Below are 25944 nucleotides of genomic sequence, written 5' to 3' on the forward strand. Positions count from 1 at the left end.
GTATGACTAGTGTTTCGTCGTAGGCTTCCCTTGATATATTGAGTTACAATGACTGATAACCTGAGGGCCATGTAAAGTCATGACAATCCCTTAATGCCTTTTGTAAACTCTTCCATCAACTGTGATTTCAGCATCTGAACTGCAGTATCACAAATCCAGCCAATCTATCTGTTAGCAAAATACAAAAATGACAATTTCTATGATGCCTTTATATTTTCTATGCCTTTATATTTTCAAAAGGTCATGATTCAACACACAAAAATCAGTAAAAAATAGGAATAGTTAAACTGATGAGTTTACAACTGAAATTAACAATCAGATTTAAGAATATGCCTTGGATAGCAATGTAACAGATAATCCAGAATGGGTCTGGATTTGTGGAATTTTGCTCATTTTCCAAAAAGAGTTTATCTTCCCCTCCTTTGAGATGCATTCTGTCATTATACTGAGTTGTTGGTCATGTGGGTAAATCATCTTACTAACCAGATTTTGACTTCTCTGACCTTTCTACTCAAGTAACTCAGTCTATTGCTTATACCTGGCTCAATCATCCAAGATAGCACTACTGCTCCAATGTTAAACTTCATACTATTTTAGGCTATTCTTTGGTATGAACCTTTTCCAATTAACTTTATTTGTCCATGGAATTTGACACTATTGCCTCGTTCCTCCACTCTCCATCTCAAAAATATCAGTTGGCCCTATTTGTTCTTAAAATTTTGTGTAAGAGCTCTTTTCTCTGCCTCATCAGCGGCTGTGCTCCTTTTATTCTCTCTTTAAATAGTCCCTCTTTAAATATCAAGGATTCATTCTCAGGGCTTGTTTCCCCACTCTACATCATAGATACAAATGTGCCCTTAGCCTGCACAGTGCTGATTTGCATAGTGGTTTAAACAAGATTAATTAGCGCCACTGAGGGAGGCTATGGCTGGGAAACTGACCTGAGATTGTCCTGTCTTACATTATAAACTTGGAACTGGGCTCAAAGAGTTTTGCTGGCTTCTCATGACTTGTGGCATTTTCTTTCTGTGCAGCTGATATCCTCACCAGCGTATCTCTGTGGTTAACTTTAAGGATTAGGAAGTTTACACAACCATACATGAAAATGTACACTGTCTCTTGCTTTATATAGGCTTCTCTGTAATTTCCTTTATTTTCTGCCATTGAAGAAAATATATATCTTTAACTATCTATTGATCTTTTAGATCTCTTATCACAGTTACTGGTATGTAAAAATTGGGAGATATCTCAACAAAGTCCAGAGTCTGACTTCACTTGAAAAATCAAATGGTCTGGCAATAATTAGCCCCTCCTTTCCACATTTCTGCATTTCCACAGGCAGCAACCCCTAGAGTTAATGGCGGCCGCCCCCTTTAGACTGGTCATGTTTAACACAGCCCTTGTTTCATTCACTTCACCTGATCTTCCTGACCCTGAAGGATTTGAGCTTAATTAATGCACACACTATATACATATACATAGTCAGTACTTTAATCCAGCATTTATATGGAGATTAACCTGTATCTCCAAGGATAAAACCATCTGGGAGTTAACAGTGGGATGGATTGAACTGTGCCCCTCTTTCCTCAAAGCTGAAGCCCTAACCCTCAATGTGATGATATTTGAAGAAGGGCCTTTACAGAGGTAATTAAGGTTAAATGAGCTCATAGTGGTGGGGCCCTACTCTAATAGAATTGACGTCCTTACACAAACAGGAAGAAGTATGAGACATCTGCCTCTTTCTCCCTGAGGGAGCACAGAGGAAAGGCTGTGTGAGGACATGATGAGAAGGTGGTCTTCTACAAATCAGGAAGAAAGCTTTCACCGGATAATGACTTTTCCAGCCCCGCACTCATGCACGTGTAGCCTTTGGTACATATCTGTTGTTTAAGCCACCCAGGCTGTGTGTTTTGTCAAGGCTGCCTAAGAAGAATCCCCATTCCCACTCTCCAGCTAAGATCTCATCTCCTTTCACCTGGACTTTTGTAGTCACTTTCCGAGCAATCTACCTATCTTTGCACCATCTCTCTTCACTATTTGCTGTGGATGAGTTATTATTAAAATATAATCACCATGACACATGCTTTTGCTTTGAAATTTAAAAAGAAACCTAATTAAAATTAGTAAAATAGCCCCTTATCACTTATAAGTCCAAATATTCTAGAACAGCCCTCCAGGTCCTTTGTTGTCATCCTTGCCCACATTCCCAGTGCACTAGCAAAATCCCATTATTAAAGGATCTGATAAGGACTCTCTTTTTGACCAAACTTTACTCAGGCTCCTCTGAGGTCTCTTCTTGATTAGGCCTTGACTTTGACCCATTGTTGGGCCTGCCTAGCCCAGTTTTAGCAAGAATACTGCCTGCTAGGGCATTTTAGAGATTCCTCCACCTTGATATGCGAGCGCCTGTGATATCTGGTTATAGTTCTCAACTTCCACTCCCATTACCTGATCACCCTGGCCTCTTTTCAGCAAGAATCTTAAGTAAGCTTAGCAAGAATCCCCCTACCCTTGATGTCTTCTCTTAGTAACTTTCCATCCACTGACCCCCTCCTTCTGCTTATTGGCTATGAATCCCCATGTGTTCTTGTTGTATTCAGAATTGAGCCCAATTGTATACTAAGATCTCCTTCCCCCAACTGCAAAAATTCCTTATGAAATCTGTTTTCATTGGCTTAATAACTGCCACTTCTGGTTTTCTATAACGTTCCCTTAAACTAAACTCTTCAATGCTTCCATGCTCTCCAATTCCACATTTCTTTGAATTTCTCCCAGGCCATATGTCAAAAAGTTATGCTTTCTTTATGACCCCATTTAAAACATACTGCTTTTTGAAGTCTTTCCTTATCCTCGCAGGTAGGAACAATCACTTCCCTTTGGGGTGCTTCTAAGAAACTATGTGTATACATCTACTATGACTTAATCAATTTTATTTATCACTTTATTTTTTGCTTACATTATTCTGTATGACCATTAAACTCAAGGTCTTTCATCTTTATTTTTCTGTTTTGTTTTTACCCAAGGTGCTATTATTATGCTGTCAATGCACTTAGGAGGTAATTATATGTTTATTTATCAAATTTATCAAATACTTACAAATATTTGTTAATATTTGTTAATGCTAGCAGGGAAGCTAGTGTCAGGACAGTAATAGGAGTTAATAAAAACCAAAACAACAGCTATTTCCAAACTTTCCCCCCAAATTACCTTTTCAATATAGTGTAACCCAATTGTTTAAGTGTATATGAACTAGGATTGACTTCATTATAACCAGGGCCAAATGGATAAAGCTCACACATTTTAACTGTCTGTTATGAATTTATTTATGAATTTCCCAAAGCGTGTCCAACATGTCTACAAGGATTAGTCCCCTTCTGTAATCTTCTTTTGGTCAGCATAATAAGGAAATGGAGATGGTATTGGATTGATATGGAAAATGAAAGAACTGTAATATCTTTGAGTAATAAAATACTTAAGATATACCACAGTTGTCCATTGAAGCATCCTCTTTTCCTTGGGGCTCTTTCTTTTTTTTTTTTTTTTTTTTTAATATTTTATTTATTTGACAGAGAGAAATCACAAGTAGGCAGAGAGGCAGGCAGAGAGGAGGAAGCAGGCTCCGTGCGGAGCAGAGAGCCCGACTCGGGGCTCCATCCCAGGACCCTGGGATCATGACCTGAGCCGAAGGCAGAGGCTTTAACCCACTGAGCCACCCAGGCGCCCCTCCTTGGGGCTCTTTCAATCTGCTGGGAAGAAGATTTCAGCTGTTCTCTATTGTCTATCCCATTTTAACCAAACTTTGATTAAAGGGGAAACATTATAACCTTCACTAAATTAACACAAGCAATTCAAATCCATTGCTATCCTAGCCAGCTGACTACTTTGCTCTTATGTAATGCATTTTCAGTGATCACGTTCATAGAAAAAATGTCTATGAAATATGAAAAATTAATAAAACACTTTTTTCTTTGCTCTTAAGGTTTCTTTTTTTTAACCAGTGAACTATTATAAGACCTACATTTACTAATTTACTAAAATGAACCAAGCACTAACATTTTTCTTTTTTTTTTTTTAAAGATTTTATTTATTTATTTGACAGAGAGAGATACAAGTAGGCAGAGAGGCAGGCAGAGAGAGTGAGAGGGAAGCAGGCTCCCTGCCGAGCAGAGAGCCCGATGCGGGACTTGATCCCAGGACCCTGAGATCATGACCTGAGCCGAAGGCAGCGGCTTAAACCACTGAGCCACCCAGGCGCCCGCACTAACATTTTTCATTTGATTTAAAAGACCCCTAAGATAGCTGGGAAATTGTTAAGTACAGGAGGTAAAAGACCCAAGTCTTTGCACTATTGTAACTATTAAATGAAGGTATTGGGCAAAATCAGCATTGCTTAAAATATCACAGGAACAAATTATTATAGAGAAGAAAGCGGGGAAATCAGTGATAAAAAATGTTTTAGGGAGCACTGAATTAAATCAATTTAATAATTTTTATTTTGAAGTACAGGACTTCTCAGTATCTTTCCTGAGTAAAACTAAGCAAACAGGTAGTACCTTAGAACTATTCTTGCCTATCCTCTTTGGAATGGATATCAGAATTAAGAAAGCTTTATGCTTTCTTTATTAAGAAAGCTTCGGCTCAGGTCATGATCCCAGGGTCCTGGGATCAAGCCCCACATCGGGCTCTCTGCTCCGCAGGGAGCCTGCTTCCTCCTCTCTCTCTGCCTGCCTCTCTGCCTACTTGTGATCTCTCTCTGTCAAATAAATATTTAAAAAAAAAAAAAAAAAGAAAGCTGGGGCGCCTGGGTGGCTCAGTGGGTTAAAGCCTCTGCCTTCGGCTCAGGTCATTATCCCAGGGTCCTGGGATGGAGCCCCGAGTCGGGCTCTCTGCTCCGCAGGGAGCCTGCTTCCTCCTCTCTCTCTGCCTGCCTCTCTGCCTACTTGTGATCTCTTTCTCTCTGTCAAATAAATAAATAAAATATTTAAAAAATAAATAAATAAAAATAAAAAAAGAAAGCTTTATGAAACAACATCCTGTACAAGGAGGTTTTTAAATTAACAGAAGGACTTACACAACTATAATATTTAATACTATACATTTTTAAACCATCTACATCCTGAATCACTTCCTGAATATAGGATTTTTAAAAATCTTCAGACTTATCTATAATAAAAGATGAACTCCTATCTCTACTGATAGCAGGATTTTCCCTATGGTCTTATTGGTGTTTAATATATACAAGTGATTAAAGTGGTTTTTGGATTCCATAAATTCTACAATTCTTTCAAAAATGCAATTCTCAGAAGCTGACTCTAACAAATGAAGACAATTTATTTCAGGGGCAACGTGTCATTAATTGATCTAATTTAAAGATTAGTGTCAGTGTTACTTTGATATTCTCTTTCCCTTGATGGAACACTGCTAAAAATAGTGAATAAAAACTTCAAAATGTTCCTTTTTTAAAATTTTAAAATGTTTATGCTAAGTGTCATGGTTTCATCAACCTGGCATCTAGTTGTTTATTTTAAGATGGTGATTTGGTAATTTCAGTATCTGTAAGAATGAATCACCTGGAAGGCCTGTCGAAGATCACTGGGCCCACCCCAGAGTCTCCCCTTCAGTAAATCTTGGATAGAGTTAATCTGTATTTTTTTCAGGTTCCCAAGCAATGTGGATGCTGCTGACTTAGTTACCACACTTTAAGAACCACTGCTTTCACAGGTCTCAATTTGTTATACACACATCTGGGCTTTCCATCTGGTATGAGGTTCCTCTGCCAGGCCCCAAGCTGGAACCTCATAAGAGCAAGGAGAGCTGATTATCCCAACTATCTCCTTATAAAATAAGGCTCCTTTGTATTGATTCCTAGGTTCTGCCACCATGATTTTATTTCCTAAACACCAACAGACTGTCCCTCTTCTTTAATATGTTCCATTGTCAACTAAGAATATGTAGGTCCTTAGTTTCAAAATGAGTCCATATTGTAGATTTCTTCCCCTCGAACCACTGCTTCCTGTTTTTCCACATAACCCCTTCCCTCTCTTAGGTAATATCCTCACAGAAAGTTGGCTCTGCCTCATTTGCCTCTATTCCCAGTTGAACTCTATTGCTAGCCATATATGAATGTATAGCTTTTAGTCATTCCTTTGTTCCTTAACTCCATAAGCATTTGCTAAAGGCTCTTAATATAATGAATATGACAAAACTTCTGCATTCATGGGCTTACATCATAATTGGGGAGATGTAAGATAAACATGTAAAAAATAAGTAAGTATGAAATATTCCAGGAGTGATGGGGCACATTGAAGAAAACAATATAAAGTAATGAGTAAGAAAGTGTATGCAAATCAAATGTATCTTAGCCTCTCTGGATCATTTCTCTGAGAAGGCAACATTCAACATGTTGTGATAGAGGAAATAATGCAGCTAATGTAGAAAAGGGCATTTCAAATGGAGGAAGCATCAATTCAAGAGCAGCAAGAAGACCAGGCTGGTTGAAGGCATCCAGGTTGAAGGAAGGGAAAATGGCTGAAGAGATCAGGTTGGTGGTGGGGAAGCAAAATTTTTCATAATCTTTGTGTAACCACTTACTTCTCTCACACGCACCTGGTCTATAGACCAGATAAGTCTATCCTAGTCTCATTGTGGAAACTGTCTTGTGGCCAGCAGGAATTAAAATATCAACAGCATTATTTAAAGAGCATTTAGAGCCCCAAATCCCCTCCTTGCCTCAGTTCAGTAGATGGCAGCCATATCTATTCTCACCCCAGTAGAAATCTGCAGTTTTATTCTCTAGAGAAGTCTCTGAACTATAGGATACCAGGCACATACGCTTGCCCTAGATCTAAGAGAGTGGCTTCCTGAACACAGGATAAGAAAAGCTACAGAACAGTCTACTTATCCTGGAGAAGACCCCAAATATTTAAAAAGTGGTGATATTTCTGAAAATGGGTGTGAAGATAGAGATAAACACAGAGGGACTAACTGAGTATCTACTTAAAGAGTTAAGCCCCGGGGACACCTGGGTGGCTCAGTTGGTTAAGCTGCTGGCTTCGGTTCAGGTTATGATCCCAGGGCCCTGGGATTGAGTCCCGCATCTGGCACCTTGCTCAACGGGGAGCCTGCTTCTCTCTCTGCCTCTGCCTGTCACTCTGCCTGCTTGTGCTCTATGTCTCTCTGACAAATAAATAAATAAAATCTTAAAAAAAAAAAAAGAGTTAAGCCCCAAATCCCCACCAAAATATATCAACATCATTTGAGTGAGGAGAAACTGATAACTAATATCAGAATTCAAGCCTTCTGAGTTGGTTACGTTAAAATGTGCAATGAATTAGGTTTCTACTTCAGAATGTGGATACATTAAATCACAACCTTTTGTCCTCTTCCTCAGTGCTGACTTTAGTAAAGAACCACTCTAGGTACTGATATGTCATAGTTTTAGAAATGACAATACCTTCCTGATGATAAAGTCAAAATTCTGAGTGAAGAGAGGGCAAAATCAGGTCAGAAGTATGTCTTACAATACCGTTTTACAAGAACAATATTTTCTAACAGAGTGATTCTGATCAAATTGACAAAACAACTTTGAGCAAACTAACTAGCACACGCATGCACACGCGCACACACACACACACACACACACACACACACACAGAGAGAGCTTTAAACATTCTGAAACAATTACAAAACAGAAATTACCCTAAGGCAAGAGTTCTATGCTTTCAACAAACCCCTCAAGAAAAGCATCAAGTTTATTGTACCTGATAATTTGAATTGTTTTAATCTTTATATCATTAGCCTCCAGGTAAATCTGAGAATATCCAAACCTAAACAAACTTATCAGCCAGGGTTCTTTTCAAGGAAGGAACATAAGTCTATGTGTATCATTTTGCTTTTACAGATATTAAAATTTGCTGCCATGTAACATGAAAGTTGTTAAATATTCTCACCAATGCAGTACATAGAGCTAAACAAGTCTTGTAAGAAAAACCAGCTTGGTTTTAAAAATATTTCAAAATAATTATTATATTGAAATAAAAAGTCTTTTAACTTATACTGTCAAACCCTAGGATCTCATTTATAAAATTGCTTTATGCTCTTCTCACCATCGTAAATGCTGATTGATAGCATTACCTGTCCGCATCCACTGTCACGTCGTGGACTCCTCTCTGGATGACCTCTCTGGAAGTAGTTGTGTCTGGTACTCTATTCAGACTTCTAGTATACAGGTTGAGCCCTCCATCTGTCATGTACCTGAAAATAAATGTGTAATTAATCAACATAAATTAAATGATCTCATCTGTATAATTAACAGTGTTCACAATTTTCAATAATTATGCAAATGTGCTTTATTACAGTTTTTTTCTATAGAAACATTTCACTCAACAGGAAGAATTTGAGTATTTTTCAAATTTATTAGGAAATCAATCTTCTTTACTACAACAACTAACTAGCCTACTAGCCTATTCATTTTTTTCCCCTTTTGTTAAAATTTTGGACAGGCTTGGAGATAATTTGGACAGGCTTGGAGATAACTCTTAGAAAAATAAGAGCAAGATCATTTCATTTTATAAGTATCATTTTTGAAGCTATGAAGGTCACAGGAGTAATGGAATATTACTAAACCCAAAACTAGATTAAGTTATTTGATAAGTAAAATGTATCTTACCAATTGACCACAAGGATAAAATAATAGTCAAGATGCGTTAAATGTTTGTCAGAAACTGTTCTACATAGTTTAATAATATGTTTAATATTATTAATATTAAATAGTTTAATAATAACATTATTATCACCACATTAGAGAAAGAAAATAAGTAAACACAAAAGGGTTAAGTAACATTTTACTCAACCAGTCATGGCAGAACTAAGAAATAAATCTAGAAAGTTGGCTCCAGAATGATCTTACCCACCATGCATTACTATCTGAAGTGAAGGGTCACACTGTCTAACCCACTTCCTGTCTTTGAGAACTACTTCCAGGACATCACAGGACCACCATCATTGCACAGGGATGGTAGACCAAACACTACTGGCAATCCTGCTTCCATGGCTGTGGACTAGGGCACATTGTTTAATCTCCTACCCCATGCTGGGCTAATCAGATTTTTCTTTCTCGAGAACTAGGATTAAAAGACAGCTCCTCAGGCTTTCTGTGTGAATACAGTTGATGATAATGAACACCCAGGAGATGTATTTATCTCCAGCAGACATAAGGAGCTACAGAGAAAGCTGGTCAGCAAAGTAAAAACAATGACCCAGGTGCACAAAAGGAAGCAGAGACACTTGGCCACGTGGTTTCAACTTCACAACTCGTCCTTGGGTTCTAAGAGATACTCTTGCTTCTTTATAATCATGACCATAATTTGCTTAAGCAAATTTAAGTTGATTTCAATTTTTGTGATAAAAAATGTTTAATCATGACCATATTGAAGACTGACCAAATAGTTAAAGCTAGGATTATGAAACTGGCTAATTACTTACATGATTAATAAATTCTGTTCTTACTATTTGAAGGAACTTGAAAAAGTTTCTTAAACTGTGCCTTAATTTCTTCCTCTGCAAATGGGAAGAATAAAATCTGCAGGTAGATTTTATGACAAAGGAAAAATACAAAAAGATCTTAATATGAGAACCTTATAAAAAGTAGCTATTTGTTATTCACAAAGTCTCTTCCACATATTTTGAAAAGGAAATAAATGAATTTTATATACAAAACCTAGGTCATACTGCATTATCCTTATAAGGGACTCTAAGTGGTGAGTTTTCTTGATCACTAAAGAATTCAATCTCAAAAACCAGAAAAAATAAAGGAGGACTTTTGCTCCAAAATGTATTAAACACTGATACACTCTTTCAAATAAGAAATACTAGATATAATTTCACTTTTTTTTATAACTAATTCATAATTAGGAGCATCAGTTAAATTAAAAGAGTGAAGGTATATTTGTCCTTCATGCGTTTTCATTTGTCAGCTGTCCCATCTTGGTGTTGTATTCCAGGGTTTATTCTTACTTTCAATTTCAATTTCTTATCATATTTCCCACACAGTACTTGACAAATATCTAAATGTTTTTATAGCCTTGTAAGGTAGAGTTTGTGGAATTCCTGGTAAAGTAAAAGTCTTTAGTGGCAAATGTTTTTCTCAATCACTTTCCTTTTGAAATTGTGTTTCAAACGGTTGAGGGTAGTTGATATTTCTCCAGATAAGTGAGCTACTCCCTTTGCCCTTTTTAAAAAAACTACCAAAATACTTGGGCTCCTGGGTGGCTAAGTTGGTTAAGCAACTGCCTTTGGCTCAGGTCATGATCTCAGAGTCCCAGGATCGAGTCCTGCATGGGGCTCCCAACTCCATAGGGAGCCTGCTTCTCCCTCTGATCTTCTCAGCTCTCATGCTCTCTCTCACTCTCTCCCTCTCAAATAAATAAATAAAATCTTTAAAAAAAATAAAATAAAAACTACCAACATGCTTGATCTTTTTTTTTTAAATATTTTATTTATTTATTTGACAGAGAGATCACAAGTAGGCAGAGAGGCAGGCAGAGAGAGAGAGAGAGAGAAAGGGAAGCAGGCTCCCTGCCGAGCAGAGAGCCCAATGTGGGACTCGATCCCAGGACCCTGAGATCATGACCTGAGCCGAAGGCAGCAGCTTAACCCACTGAGCCACCCAGGCACCCTACCAACATGCATAATCTTAAACTTAACCTTGGAGGAAGTTGTAACAATGTGAACATGCTATGTTTCATATATGTCTCATTGGTCTGCATTCTTCATGTGTGCATTCGAAACTGTTTAACAAAGGTTTTGCATATAATTGGGGATCAACAAATATATTATGTTTGTTCAGCTGGATTCAAAAGGTTTCCATGTTATAAAAAGAAAGCATCGTAGCTGATTTCAGTAACTTTACCCATAATGGTGATACAAGAAAATAAGAAATAAGATGACAGATCATTTCTATTAGAAATATAACCTTTCAATTTTCCATATTTACAGAAGAGTAAGTTCTATAGACAAAGAGTAACTGTTTTTGAAACTTAATTTTCCAAAGGAAAAAAAAATACATTAAACCTCAATAAATTAAGAGAAAACATTTTTTGGGGGGGAAACATTTCAAAAGACAGTCATTTTTCTTGGGGCCTTCAATTTTCCAGTTAATATCAGGTAGGTTTACAAGAGGTATTAATTGAATCAAAAAATACTCAGTTATATGAGGTGCCTGGGTGGCTCAGTGGGTTAAGCCTCTGCTGTCTGCTTGGGTCATGATCTCCCGGTCCTGGGATCGAGCCCTGCATTGGGCTCTCTGCTCAGCGGGGACCCTGCTTCCTTCTCTCTCTCTGCCTTCCCCCTCCCTCTCTCTGCCTGCCTCTCTGCCTACTTGTGATCTCTGTCTGTCAAATAAATAAAATCTTTAAAAAAAGTACTCCGTTATAATTACTCTGTTTACACAGACATACTCTCATTTGAGTGTTGGCAGGGCATTTTCATAACAGAACCATGACTTTGCTACTTAAAAAACAATATACAGTATGGAGGTTCCACAAGAAGTTAAAAATAGGACTACCATATAATCCAGCAATTGCACTATGAGAGATTTATGCCAAAGATACAAATACTATGATCCAAAGGGGCACCTGCACCCCAATGTTTATAGCAGCAATGTCCACAATAGCCAAACTATGGAAAAAGCCCAGATGTCCATCAATGGATGAATGGATAAAGAAGATGTGGTATTTGTATGATAGAATATTACTCAGCTATCAAAAAGGATGAACTCTTATACACTGACTTGGATGGAACTGGAGGGTATTATGTCGAGTGAAATAAGTCAATCAGAGAAAGCAATTATCCACAATATATGTGTAATATAAGAGACATAGCAGAGTATCATAGGGCAAAGGAAGGAAAACTGAATGGGAGGAAATCAGAGAGGGAAACAAATCATGAGAGAGTCTTAACTATAGGAAAAAAAAAACCTGAAGGTTGCTGGATGGGAGGTGGATGGGGGATGGGATAACGGGGTGATGGGCATTAAGGAAGGCATGATGTGACAGACACTGGGGGTTATATGTAACAGATGAGTAACTGAACTGTACATCTGAAACTAATGATGCACTACTTTATGTTGGCTAATTGAATTTAAATAAAAAAAAACACACACACATCCAGGCATCACACAAGTAAGACATATCCCTGATTTGAATTATTTCTTGGTAATCCTTCTTTCTTTGATTCTTTCTAAGGATTTAAAAATCTGTAAGAACATGAACTTTATAGCTTCTCTAGAAATACAATACTACAGTCTGGAAGCTATCAATGTTAGGGGGTCATTTTGAAAGAATAATGTAACATTTAAAAAATGATTTCCTAACAATGTTATGCCTAAACTTTAAAACTGTCAGCCAAGATGAGTTTAAGAAGAGATAATAGACACAGGGAAGATTGGTACAAAAAGTTGGAACAAAACTTGTGAGGGTTACTGACAAAAAATGAATTACCTCTAACTATGAAAGTCAGAATAATTTTAGCCATGTTCAAATTCAATAAGTTGTAAAAGAATTCACACACACACAAAAAAAGTCTCACAAAGCATTTCCTAATTCTTTGTCACTTCTACTGACAGCCTGCTTCTTTTTGTGTCGGCAAATTTGCATACTCGTGGCATTTACTTTAGGTGTCTATTATCCAAATTAATATTTCTAGACCATATCATTCCACCTTGCTCTAAAATAAGGTATTAAGCTGTTTCCAATGCATAGATAGGTGGCTTTCTCATAAGTACCTCAAATATAGAAAAAACTGACCATATATTAATTTCACCACTAAAACTCATGTTCCTTTTGTGCATGCTATGATGGCTAAAGGGAAAGATACATCTACCCAGTTGGTAATCTAGATATATCACTCCTTCTTGTCACTCACTACTCACCGCTATTATAAGATGGAGTCTGTTCAAATCTGTGAATCTGCATAATTATGCTCTAATTATGTCTGGAATTCACTGAAATATGATTTGTAAAACTTATTTTTCATATTGTTCAATCCTACTTTCTCAATGAACAGAAATACATACAGCTCTACCATCAGAGTAATTCCATACTTTCTGAAAAAAAAAAAAAACAAAAAAAAACCCTTTTGGGGAAATATATATTTTTGTAGGTGTATAAGGTATAAAAGTACATATCAAATAATAATAAAAATACTGACTTTCATGGACCTGCTACCCAACTTCAGAAATAAAACATTTGCAGTTTCTTCAACGTCCATATAGGTTCTTCCCACTCACATCCCCAAACCTCCCTTCTGGATGTATCTACTGTCCTGGATTTCATTAGCTTTCCCTTACTTTCCTTCATGGTTTTGCCACATGGACATGTATTCCTAAAAATATATTGTTTAGCATCTCCTGGATTTGAACTTTATATAAATTGAGTCACACTATGTGTAATCTTTTGTAACTTCTTTCCTTCGTCAAAAATTAATTTTTGCAATTATCTATCTTCATGTGTATCATTGCATTATTCATTTTATAGTTTTATTATTCTGTTTTACAAATGTATTGGTTGATTAATCCATTTGACTATTACAGACATTTGAGTTGTTTTTTGTCTTTGCTGCGACAAACACTTGCGTACCCACAATTTCTTGTGCTCACAAGCAAGAACTTAACTAAGATCTAGATCTAGAAAGGAAATCACTGGGTCATAAGAGACATATACCTATATTTAACCTTACTAGTCACTGCTAAACAGTTTTCAAAAGAGTTTCAGAATAAACACCTATGTGTCTATAGGTGAGAAGTCTCATTTTGGTTTGGTTTACAAATTCCAGATTACCAAGCAGATTGATCATATTTTCACTTTGTTATAAGCCATTTATGTTTTATCCGTGTTGGCTAATGGAATTTAAATTTTAAAAAATGCTGATTTTATTAGAAAGAGTCTATTTCAAAATTTTCAAGCAGATTGCATGTGCAATCTGTAATCATGTGTAACCAGTTGTAATGCTTTCTAAGTGATATGAATATATATAACTAAGTAAATACAATAACCCATCCAAAAATAGGTCTGTTTATATCTTTTGCTCATTTTTAAAATAGTATTAAGTTTTTAAAATTTTAATTCCAATCTAGTTAACATGTAGTGTGTTACACTAGTTTCAGGTGTACAATACAGTGATTCAATACAGTGATTCAATACTAATATCTATCAATCATGATAAATGTACACTTTTTTCTTTTATCCATTTGACCCATCCCCTGCCTACCGCCCCTCTGGCAACCATCAATTCTCTATAGTTAATAGTCTGTTTCTTGATCTGTTTCTCCCTCTTTCTCATCTTTCCTTTGTTCATTTGTTTTGTTTCTTAAATTCCACATATGAGTGAAATCATATGGTATTTGCCTTTCTCTGGTTTACTTACTTTCTCTTGCTCATTTTTCTATTGGATTCAATGCTATGTTCTGTTTTCCTTTTTTCTTTCCTCATTGATACTAATCCTTTATTAGTTAACATGTGTTGCATGTATTTGTGGCTTCTACAGGGTTTTATCTTGACACTTTTCCCCTACTTATTTTTACGTGAAACTCATTTTTCTGAATAAAAAGAAACAATGCAGATACCTTTCCAACTTCACACAGTAACTGCCTTTGTTGTTTTTGTATAGTGTTTTAAAAAGCAGTCATTAGCTTTTTGAGATTTTTGGATTCTGTTTCCATCTCTCACTTTCTTCCAGACTGTCACATTCACCTTCATTGCCAATTTTTTTTTTTTTTCAATTTGCTTCTGCTCCCAGAAGGTGTCTCTTAGTGTGGGGTCCTGTCTTGAAAGGGGGTTGTCGTTGGGCACCTGAATGAACTAGTTCATAGGAACTAGACTGTTCTATTCTGTTCAGACATGACATTCTGCCTTTATTCTCCCTGGCTGGTCAAAGGGTCAAAAGCCCTTCTAGCTTCAGCTGCCAACTTCAAATGCTCTGTGTGTTTTCTAGTCAGTTTCCTGGATATTTTGGGTTCTTCTGTTCTCCCTGTTACCAGATGCCCCAGTGCCTACCTCTATTTCCTCTGAAACAGACAGTGATACCATCCTTTGGCTCTTGGATGTCTGTCCTCAGCTGTTTATACTTGGGGGCTGAGATGATACTTTGTCATCAGCTTTTATGTGTGAACAATGATTGTGATTTTTTTGGTTTTGCTGGCTCGTTGCTTTTTCTGGTTTTGTGGGGATTTGGGAAGATGCAAAACCTAGGCTTGCACCATAACTTCTTAGAATTCTGTGTTTTTACATTCAAATTTCATGTTAGCCACTATATGTTACAATTTGCTTTCTTTTTTTTAAAAAAAAGATTTTACTTATTTGACAGAGAAACAGCCAGAGAGGGAACACAAGCAAGGGGAGTGGGAGAGGGAGAAGCAGTTTTCGGAGCTCGATCCCAGGATCCAGGGACCATAACCTTAAGCCAAAGGCAGATGCTTAATGACTGAGTCACCCAGGCACCCAACAATTAGCTATTTTTTTAATGACATGAACACATAGGCTTTTTTTTTTAACTCTCAAAGGCACAACCATTCAACATCTTCTTTTTGATGAACACAGATAATATTAACTACTGTCCCCTAGATCATACACACTAGCTTAAAAAAAAAACCAAAACTATACTAATAATGAATGATGGCTGTGAAGCTCTGTTCTTTTGTAAAAAATTAACTCTTAGAAGAGAAATGTGTACATATAGACATGTCAACAATCCCACAGGGTCAGCATGTCACAATGGTTGAGAGTAGACTGGAGTCAGAATGCTGGGTTTGAGTCCAGCACTGCCTGTTTTAAGAAATTTGAATTACCTGAAACTGGTTCATTTTCTGAGTTCCAGCTAAAGTTACTTAAACTATTCATGCTTCCACTGCTTCATCGGTAAAATAGAGATAATAATAATATATTTAACTCTTACAGTTACGGTGAGACATAAACGAGTCAACAAATGTCAAAGGCATAGAATGCTGTCTAGCACAGAGGAAGTGCCATGTCCGTGTTGGCTTGTACTATCAGCTCTCTTTCCAATAGGACCACAACCTCCACCAAACATAACTCTCCCATCTTGAATATGAAAGGAGTAGAAGCATTACAATTAGGAGTCTATGGTTTCTCACGTATTCTCTTTCACCCCAACACTTTAACCTGCCCTTCCCAATGGTACACATGCTTCATACCATCAAGTTTACTAAGGGTGAATGGAGGGAGTATCAAGGGAGAAGGATAAAAGTATTCACCTTCCTTTGTAAAAAGTTCACTTCCCAGAATTAAATTACTTTGTGTTTGGGCCATATGACTTAAAGTAGAGTTTTAGGTTATGTTCTGACTCAACTATTTATACTATGACACCCGCAGATCACTTCAACGGCCACCCAATTAAAAAACGTAACTTTCTCCCCAATTTTCCAGCACGTTCCTTTTTTATTTCATAAACGGAGGTGTTTTCAGAGACTCATTATAAGTAAGAGGCCTTCTTCTGACTAAATCCTAATTACTGGCAGATTCACATTCCCAAGTGTTTAAAGTAATTTCAAAAAGAGAAGAAAAAGATAAGTCTTTATATGCTTCAGGAAATTCTGAATTCTCAGAATGCCGATTAACTAGTTTTCTGAGTTCTGTCTAAGGTACATGAGAAAATGAAACTCCATTCCCATTCACTTCATGACATTCCGTGTGGTTACATGAGGAAAAAAAATCTTAAACACCTTCATTCATTACTGTGTCTTTTGAGCTTTGTCCCTTTAATTGCTGAAACATACTTAAAAAATTGGGAACAGAAAATTAACTTTGTCACTCAATTTTTTCATGAACTGTAGCACAGACATTTCAATGCCCTTTTTTCTCACTTAAAACATCATCAAATTAAAATTCCCCCTGGGATATCTCTAGCCCTCTCATCTTCCCCCTTTTAATTCTGGGCTGAGGCATCGGGCTACAGCCTATAGATGTCAATAATTTTCTGTGTAAACTGGTGAACAATGAAGCACAACACACCATGGGGTATTCTCCACACAACACTCCTAAGCACGGTGAGTTAAGACCAGCCGTATCATCTGCTGACCATGCCTACTCACCTCCCACCCAGGGACAGAACTCCAGGTCATTCTTTAAATTTCAGTGTTCTGGACTCCACCACAGGAAAGAGAAAAGGTCAAATGCTCAACAGGTCACCATCACCAGGGGAAGCTTTTATATATGATTTGTGGGTTTTTTAGTTTTTCTTTAAATATACTGAATATGGATGACACCATAAAACACATGGACCACTGATGCATATTTAAATAGGCTCATTCTATACAAGATTTTATCTGAAAGACTGATAGGGAACAAAAGTGAACAGAAGTCTGAAATGGTTTCCACTGAAGCAGGAAACAAGTAGGAAGGACAATGGACATAACCTTTTTTTTTTTCTTCTTGTTTCTCATGAGTGAATTCAGCAGAAACTACCCAGCTCTCATCAAACAACTTCCTCTTCCTTCTGGGCATAAAGTTGCACCATATTCACTGGCCTTTCTTCTAATTAGATGTGGCCATTCAGCTGTTTTGAATAAGGGAATGTGTGTAGAAGTTATCTGCACCGCTTGTAAGCTTGGTACATATGAAATACTCTCACACCAAGATTCTTCTTCTCTTTTGCCACCTGCTTATTGAATACCAATGCTCAGGGTGATCCTGGAAAGCCGGTGGGATGGTAACAGAATTATTCACTTCAACCTTGTTCTCTGAGAGACTATATGGTGGACATTCCCAACTGAAGGACAGAAATACCAGCGAGGGTTTTATTTGAAGGAGAAATCAACTCTGGGTTAAGTTACAAGATTTTGAGATTTCCTGCTTACAGAAGTAACTGTTAACTAATACAGCGGGAATCCTGGAAAATACAAATGCTTCCGAGTATAGGTAGGCCTGTAATATATATTATTATATATAGAACTCAGCTGTTTTAAAAAAAACTGCCTTGAGAAAAAACTACTAATCTAAGAATGTATACACACATACTTACTTACAAATGTGTATATATTAGTTATGCATTCACCGAACAAATGAGCACTTACGAAAATATAAAAAACACTAGCATGAAGGTCATGTGGTATTTTGCCTATATTGCTCACTCCTGCACACACAGCCCCAAAATGCTGCCTGGCATACAGGGTGAACTCAGAAATATATTTTGGATACACACTTTAGCTCAGGCTCCGTCTCGCTATTCTTTTCCCAGAAGTCCATACATCTCCCACAATTTCCACTATCTTCTTCTATAGGAGACCACACTTGCCATATCTCTACCCTGAAAACTACTGCTTTTCCAACTTATACCACAATGTCGTCAACTCTATGTTTCTAACTCTACACCCATCATCTACCTTCTGCTTTCTCAAAAAAGAAAAAAAAAGCCTCTTTCTCTGCCTATTTTCTCTAAAGCTATAATTTCCCATTTCTGGTGCTTACAAAATGGGCATCATACCTGAATTCACTGCCTCTCTTAAGCCCTTATGAATAGCCTATCACTTTTTCCGTAAATTTCTCCTCTGTGATATCTCCCATAACAGTTTTTCCGCTCCTTTCATCCCCATCAAGGCTACTCCCATATTTCTGGCCTATAGACCTTGGACCTCAAGTTCTGCAGTACTGTCTGAAATCTACCATCAGAGCTTCTCCTCTCAATACATTTTGCAGATTTCCCCTGAGGGAGACTTTCAGAAATCATCTTCATGACCTATTCTGTGTGGCTACTAAATAATCTTAAGAAACAGTGATTTCCACTGCTTAGAGTACAAAGTTTAAATATGTAAGCGTAATGTTATTGAGGCCTGTCACAATAGACCCTATCTCTCAAAATTAAATATTCAGATACCATGAATCTCGATTAAAGGAAAGGTCAGTGAATGTCCTCTAATCCAACTGTTCCTCTGATTCTAAAAATTATATTTTAGTCAAGTTCACTGAATGACATTCTTTCTACAATATTTCTCCTTTTCTTACAGATATTCTCTTAATACATTTCCCTCCTCTATAGCTATTTAAATTAAACTATTTCCTTTTCTTATCCCCTCCTTTCTATCTCATGCCTGGTTTTAACATTTTCTTTTTCTTCTGAACTTTTAGCTAAGTTTTTATCTGCACGAAACTTTTGAAATTACTCGCACATTGCATTGTCAATGTCCATTGATTTCTGATTTAAATTGCTCCCAAGATATGCATGTTTTCTCTCCCCAGATAAGCATTTTCTGTGTATATAAATAAATAGTCAATCTTCATTATTCACAAACTCCATATTTACAAATTTGCTTACTTGCTAAAATTTGCAAATCAATAACTGCAACACTTCCATGATGATGCACGGACAGGCACAGAGCAGCAATTTGAGTTGCCCGTGAGGACATTCCCAGCTGAGGTCAAATAAATAAGGTGACATTCTTCCCTCTTGATTCAGCTCCCTTACTGTCAATGTCTCCTTTTTACAGGCTCTTTAGAGCCACATTTGCGCATTTTTTGTGCTCCCTGTTGGAGATTCTGCTGCTTAAAATGCCCCCTCAAATGTAGTCTTGAGGTATTCTTGTGTTTCCAACTGTAGGAAGGCTGTGGTGTGTCTTGTGGAAAACTATGAGTTAGATAAACCTCATTTAGGCATGAATTACAGTGCTGTGAAGGCATGAGCTCAATGTTAATGAGTCTATGATACGTATTAATTCACAAATAAGGTGGCTTTAAACTGAAATACACATAAAACAAGATCATATTCTGATGAGTTGATAAAAATGTTGCAACCCAAAGCTCACAGGAACTATGTATTTCCCCTAGGAGCAACGGTTCAGTATTCACTAATTCAGTGTATGTGGTGACTACTGCAAATAAGGAGATTGACTGCCTGTGTGTGTGTGTGTATGTGTATGTGTGTGTATTCTATGTATATGTGTATATGTGTGTATACATTAATATGTGCATATAGGTGTATATATAAATATGCTATATTGATGTATATAATTAAATCTTTATTCAGGGGGATGGAAGAGGGGATCTCCCTGCAGATCATCTGCTTGCTGTGCCCCAGCTCGGAGAGCTGTCATTGAACTGTGCTGCGATTCAAGGTTTATGGCAACACCAAGCTGAGAGCACACTCCTAGACTAACTGATTGCAGCCAGTTCCCTTGCTCCAGTGCCTGGGAACTCTGATGCAGCCAGGCACCCCTATCTTCTTGTCGCCCCAAGAATCCTGAAACTACAGTGTCCCTAGCATTCCACTCCACTTTGCCACCTGACTCATGAACAATTACTCAGCAAATTCAAATCAATGAGATACCACCTCACACCAGAATGGCTAAAATTAACAAGTTAGGAAACAACAGGTATTAGCGAAGATTCAGAGAAAGGGGCACCCTCATACACTGTTGGTGGGAATGCAAGCTAGTGCAGCCACTCTGGAAAACAGTATGGAGGCTCCTCAAAACATTGAAAATAGAGCTACCCTAAGACCCAGCAATTGCACTACTAGGTATTTACCCCAAAGATGCAAATGTAGTGATCCAAAGAGGAATATGCACCCCAATGTTTATAGCAGCAATGTCTACAATAGCTAAACCATGGAAAGAGCCCAGATGTCCATCAACAGATGAATGGATAAAGAAGATGTGGTGTATATATACAATGGAATACTATGCAGCCATCAAAACAAATGAAATCTTGCCATTTGTAACTACGTGGATGGAACTAGAGGGCATTATGCTGAGCGAAATAAGTCAATCAGAGAAAGACAATCGTCATATGATCTCACTGATATGTGGAATTTAAGAAACAAAAGCAGAAGATCATAGGGGCAGGGAAGGAAAAATAAATCAAGATGAAATCAGAGAGGGAGACAAGTCATAAGATACTCTTAACCATAAAAATAAAGTGAAGGTTGCTGGAGGGAAGGAGTGTAAGGGGATGGGATAACTGGGTGAAGGGCATTAAGGAGGACAGGTGATGTGATGAGCACTGGGTATTATGTAAGACTGATGAGGGGTGCCTTGGTGGCTCAGTCGTTAAGTGGCTGCTTTTGGCTCAGGTCATGATCCCAGGGTTCTGGGATCAAGCCCTGCATTGGGCTCCCTGCTCAGTGGGAAGCCAGCTTCTTCCTCTCCTACTCCCCTGCTTGTGTTCTCTCTCTTGCTGTGTCTCTCTGTCAAATAAAGAAATAAAATCTTAAAAAAAAAAAAAAAAGACTGATGGATCACTGACCTCTGCTTCTGGAACTAATAATACACCATACAATCATTAATTGAATTTAAATAAAAAATAAATCTTCATCCAGTAGTGAATATAAAAACACATATGCTCTCATTTAAAGAGATGAAGAAAGAAAAGAGGAGGAGATAGGAGTGAGAGTGGAAACAGTGGGTGAGAAAAGGGAAAGACAGGAGAAAAGGTTCACGCTTTCAATGTTCCTGTGCTGCCCAAACTGGGTATCCTCACCCCCAGATGGTATTTAATATGGACAAAAATGACAACAATAATATCTACAAGTTAGTATGATTATTAATGATAATAAATGGAATTATGATGCTGATGACAAATTTACTCAACTCTCATACTATGACAGGCTTTGAGTAAGTACAATTTTGTGGGTTATTTCCTTAATTCCTAATAATTTTGTGGAGATTATGCAATTTTATCCTTATTACAGAAAACAAAGAGTTTGGGCAAATTAGGCCCCCATGGCATCCACAGACAGCAAATCGTAGAAAGGAATTTAAATTAGACTCTGACTCCAGCAGCATCTCAACTACTTCCTACCCTAACTGACTGCAATCTGTCTCCCTAATTCTAAACTGTTGGAATTTAGGCATCTGGGAAGGAGCACATATGAAAGCACTGAATATGGGGACATCACAGCAGAGCTATACATCTGATCGAAAGTTGTTTGTAATTTTTTTTTTTTTTAAGTCTGTCACCTCTCAAATAAGATGTTCTTTTTTCTTTTCTTCTTTTCTTTTCTTTCATGAAGGAAGTCAGGAAGGTTACTCATATAGAAGAATGCTTTCTGATACTGGTTCTCTCAGATGTATAAGGACAAAAAGTAGGTCAAATCCCTAAATTTTTCGTTTTGGGAAATCATGAAAATTACAAAATTGATTTGGGAAGCTTTTCCTTGCATTACAGAGCCAAGGTTTTGAAGCCAGATGTATGTGACTTCTTTTTTTTTTTTTTTTTTTTTAATTTATTTGACAGAGAGAAATCACAACTAGGCAGAGAGAGAGGAGGAAGCAGGATCCCTGCGGAGCAGAGAGCCCGATGCGGGGCTCGATCCCAGGACTCTAGGATCATGACCTGAGCCAAAGGCAGAGGCTTTAACCCACTGAACCACCCAAGTACCCCGAAGCCAGATGTATGTGACTTCTAATGCAAGTCTCCCCTTTCCTTAGCATTATACAATCGTGGCTAGTTAGGATAAGGTTTTGTATCTGTAAGAAATTATAATTATTTATAGAAGTAGCCTTAATAGAGCATCCTATTGCCTCCATTGGGGTTTATTCTCAGATTGGGATAAATATTCCACATTGCCAAAATCTTTAAGAGTTTTATAATCACAACATTTTTGCAGATTACAATAGAAAACAGAAGAAAAACAAAGGCTATGATTTTAAAAAAAAATCTGATACCATCAAAAGAGACTGAAAGTCTCAATTCTAAAATGATTTTCCCTCAAGTTAGATTGGAGGTGCATAACTGAAGAAAGTTAGAAAATATCTGTCTTCAAAGAAGTTAGAGGCAGTTTTGACAAACGAAATTGAAAACATAAATCCAGCAGCGCAGCAAAACTCCTCCTGTCCCCTTCCCACATCTTTTACTACAAAATCTGTGACTTAAGAATCGTGTGAAAATCACTCCAAAAAGCACAGGGCACATTTGGTTCTCTCAACTAACAACAGAAAGATTTAAGGGCTTGCAATGAAAAGATTTTATAGAAGTTTTAGATATTTTACTCTTCATGAATGAGCAGAAGAGAGAGTCTGACACATCCCCAAACAACCTTCAATTTTTCATGAGTTCTCATGACTTTGTGAGCTAACTGAATTACTTTTTCTCCAGTTCATGCACCTTAGTAGAACACTTTCCCTGTCTGCATAATGTTGGTAGAGACCAAGGCCACTTACCCACTATTGATGTCATCAGCCCTGAGACTTTTCCCAAGGATATCACCGTCACTCATATATCCACCAACATCGACTTCAGAAGACATGTCCAGGTCACTGCTTGCTTTCTCACTCATGTCAATTTGGGATATGTTTCCCAGTCGAGAGACAGCTGCTCGACGGAGAGGTGTTGTGTACATGAACCTCGAGGGGTCTGTGTGGATGAATCGGCTGGTACCACTGCGAGGATAGCCAGCCCCCAGGGAGGGAGCATCTCCAGCCTGAAGTCGAGGACATGCCTGACCCAACCTCCAGGTCATGGGAGTGGGTCGGCTTGTCAGGTTGGGTATGGTCCTTCCATTCACTTCTGTTGTCACAGTGCTGTCAAATGTTGTTTCCAGGGTGCTGGCAAACAAATGAAGAAAGAACTATACTCGGATTCATTTGGGATCATAGACCAAGAATACATGAAGATGGGAAAGGCTAGAGCTGAGTCATTTCTTAGAAGTATGTCATTTTCATGAAAGTCAAATTATACTTTCATGATGAGATGCAAAACACCTCTGCAGATGTCAGCATGTGGGATGGGGCATGCATTAGAAGATTGTTGTTTTGTTTTTTTCGCTTTTGAAAGAAAGGTCATTGTCACATTTTAGATAAAGCAAAATTGTGTTTCACAGTTTCAACAAACCCTTCACCTAACCCCAGTGGCTTCCCAGAACTATTCTGGAAGTTGAGACCAGTTAATGTTTCAGAGTCTCTCTGTAAACCGCATCCCCAGTCCTGCCCCAGATGCATTTCAACTGCAACTTCTGCCCACTGCTCTTTGTCACAGGCATGGAAATCTACTTGGTAGTGATGGTGGTAATTTCAGTAGCTATTTTACTTTGAAAGGAACACTCTATGGAAGAAGAGATGGATGGGAGAAAAAGTCCTATGGTATGTGCTAAGAAGTAGTCAGTTGAATGTCATGTAAAATTTAAGTGAGAAAAATAGTAAGGGGAAAATAAACTTTTTCTTTATTCTTATAAGACGTTAAGCTCTTAATAGTCATTTTTTTTCTTTATTGGCCCAACAATACATAGAATTGAGAAAAAAAAACCTGTGGCTTATCTGGGTCCCACGAAGACTAGACATAGTCTCCTCTAAATTTTGCCTCAAATCTGCTATGTTTTTAACTGTTCTCATTCTTCTTGTTTCAGGGTCTTCACCTGGAAAAGTAACATAATAATATCTTTGTCAGTCAAGTCATTTACTGATCTCAGAATAATTGCATACATAGATAATATAAATTCTTCTCCTTAAAAATATAACAATAGGTAGGAAATTCCAAATGGCTACTATCTGAAAATTTTAATTCTTCTTTCTACATTCATTCAATAAAATGTGAATAGAAACAAATGTATCATTACAAGTAATAACTGATGAGAAGTGATGATAATATAATAATACTTTGTAGATCCATGACCTTAATCATTGCAAAGTGACAGTGATTAATTCAGTAATATACTATTTAGTACTCCATAATACTGAGCTTAATTTAAAAATCTGAAATTATTTGGATCCTAATTAATCTCATAATTACCTATTTCTAGGTCTAGTCAGAAGAGTAAGATAAACTTACCTTGTAGCAATTACACATTTGGGCTCTGGGGAATAAGATAGAGGTCTTTTCTTACAGAGGCAACACCATTATAAGACTTTTATTAACATGGGGTGGCTATATTTTTAAATAAAAATATGTTGATTTTTCTACACTTTCTACAGGGACTCACAACATACCCTGTGACAACAGAGTCCCAGTAAAGTCCCTAGCATCTAAACCCAGCATGTGTTTAATAGGCATGAAACCCGCAGGTTTCCAATGTGACAAATGCTGGCCTTGCTCAACCACCACCTGTCTTTTAGATGCAGAGGTGCCATTAAATGAGTTTGATTATGGACATGTAATACTTCCAATCCAGTGGCCATCTGAAACTGGTCTATTTGGAGACTGAGAAGAACATGCGGACACACTAGAGGAAGTAGAGAAATTTTAATAAGAAAGAAAGATGAGGAGTAGGAGCCAAGATGGCAGAGATATAGTAGACTGAGTTAATGTTAGGTCCCAGGAGTTCAGCTAGGTAGTTATCAAAGCATTCCTAACACCGTCAACCCAACATGAGATTGAAAAGAAGAGCAGCAATTCTAGAAACAGAAAATGGACCACTTTCTGAAAGGTAGGGTGTGTGGAGAAGTGAATCTGAAGGGATGGGAAGAGAGGCCGTGGAAGGAGGGGCCAGCTCCCGACAAGCGGCAGAGCAACGGAGCACAAAATTCTAACTTTTAAAAGTCTGCTCCAGGGGCACCTGGGTGGCTCAGTGGGTTAAGTCTCTGCCTTCAGCTCAGGTCATGATCTCAGGGTTCTGGGATCGAGCCCCACATCTGGCTCTCTGCTTGGCAGGGAGTCTGCTTCCTCCCCCCACCCCGCCTGCTGCTCTGCCTACTTGTGATCTCTTTCTGTCAAATAAATAAATAAAATCTTTAAAAAAAAAAAAAAGTCTGCTCCACTGAGGGACATCACTCAGAGGCCAACCAGGGGTGGAACCCTCAAAGGGACAGTGTGGTCTCAGGACCTGCGAGGTCACAGAAGGATCAGGGGTGTCTGAGTGTAGCAGAGCTCACAGGTATCAGAGTGGGGAAGCCGGCTACAGAGATGGAGCTGAGGAGTAGACTCTCAGCTCAGAGTAACCTTAAACTGTGATCCATGGCACAGTCAGACCACTGCTTTTTGAGCAGGGACACCACAAATGGCAGATCTG

At 37.8% G+C, this 25944-nt stretch overlaps 1 protein-coding gene across 3 annotated transcripts in view; it reads right to left on the bottom strand.

Annotated features, from left to right (window-relative positions):
* NAV3 (neuron navigator 3) overlaps positions 1–25944 on the bottom strand; it is a 621657-nt gene that overhangs the window by 149584 nt on the left and 446129 nt on the right. For all 3 annotated transcript variants that reach the window (XM_046013459.1, XM_046013458.1, XM_046013457.1), the window contains exons 10-12: positions 24246–24354; positions 23165–23548; positions 8134–8253 (exon numbers count right to left, since the gene is read on the bottom strand). In XM_046013459.1, the coding sequence (XP_045869415.1) occupies positions 8134–8253; positions 23165–23548; positions 24246–24354 (613 nt within the window). The remainder of the gene's footprint in view (positions 1–8133; positions 8254–23164; positions 23549–24245; positions 24355–25944) is intronic.

Source organism: Meles meles, chromosome 7 (assembly GCF_922984935.1).
Source record: "Meles meles chromosome 7, mMelMel3.1 paternal haplotype, whole genome shotgun sequence".
Taxonomy (NCBI): Eukaryota; Metazoa; Chordata; class Mammalia; order Carnivora; family Mustelidae; genus Meles; species Meles meles.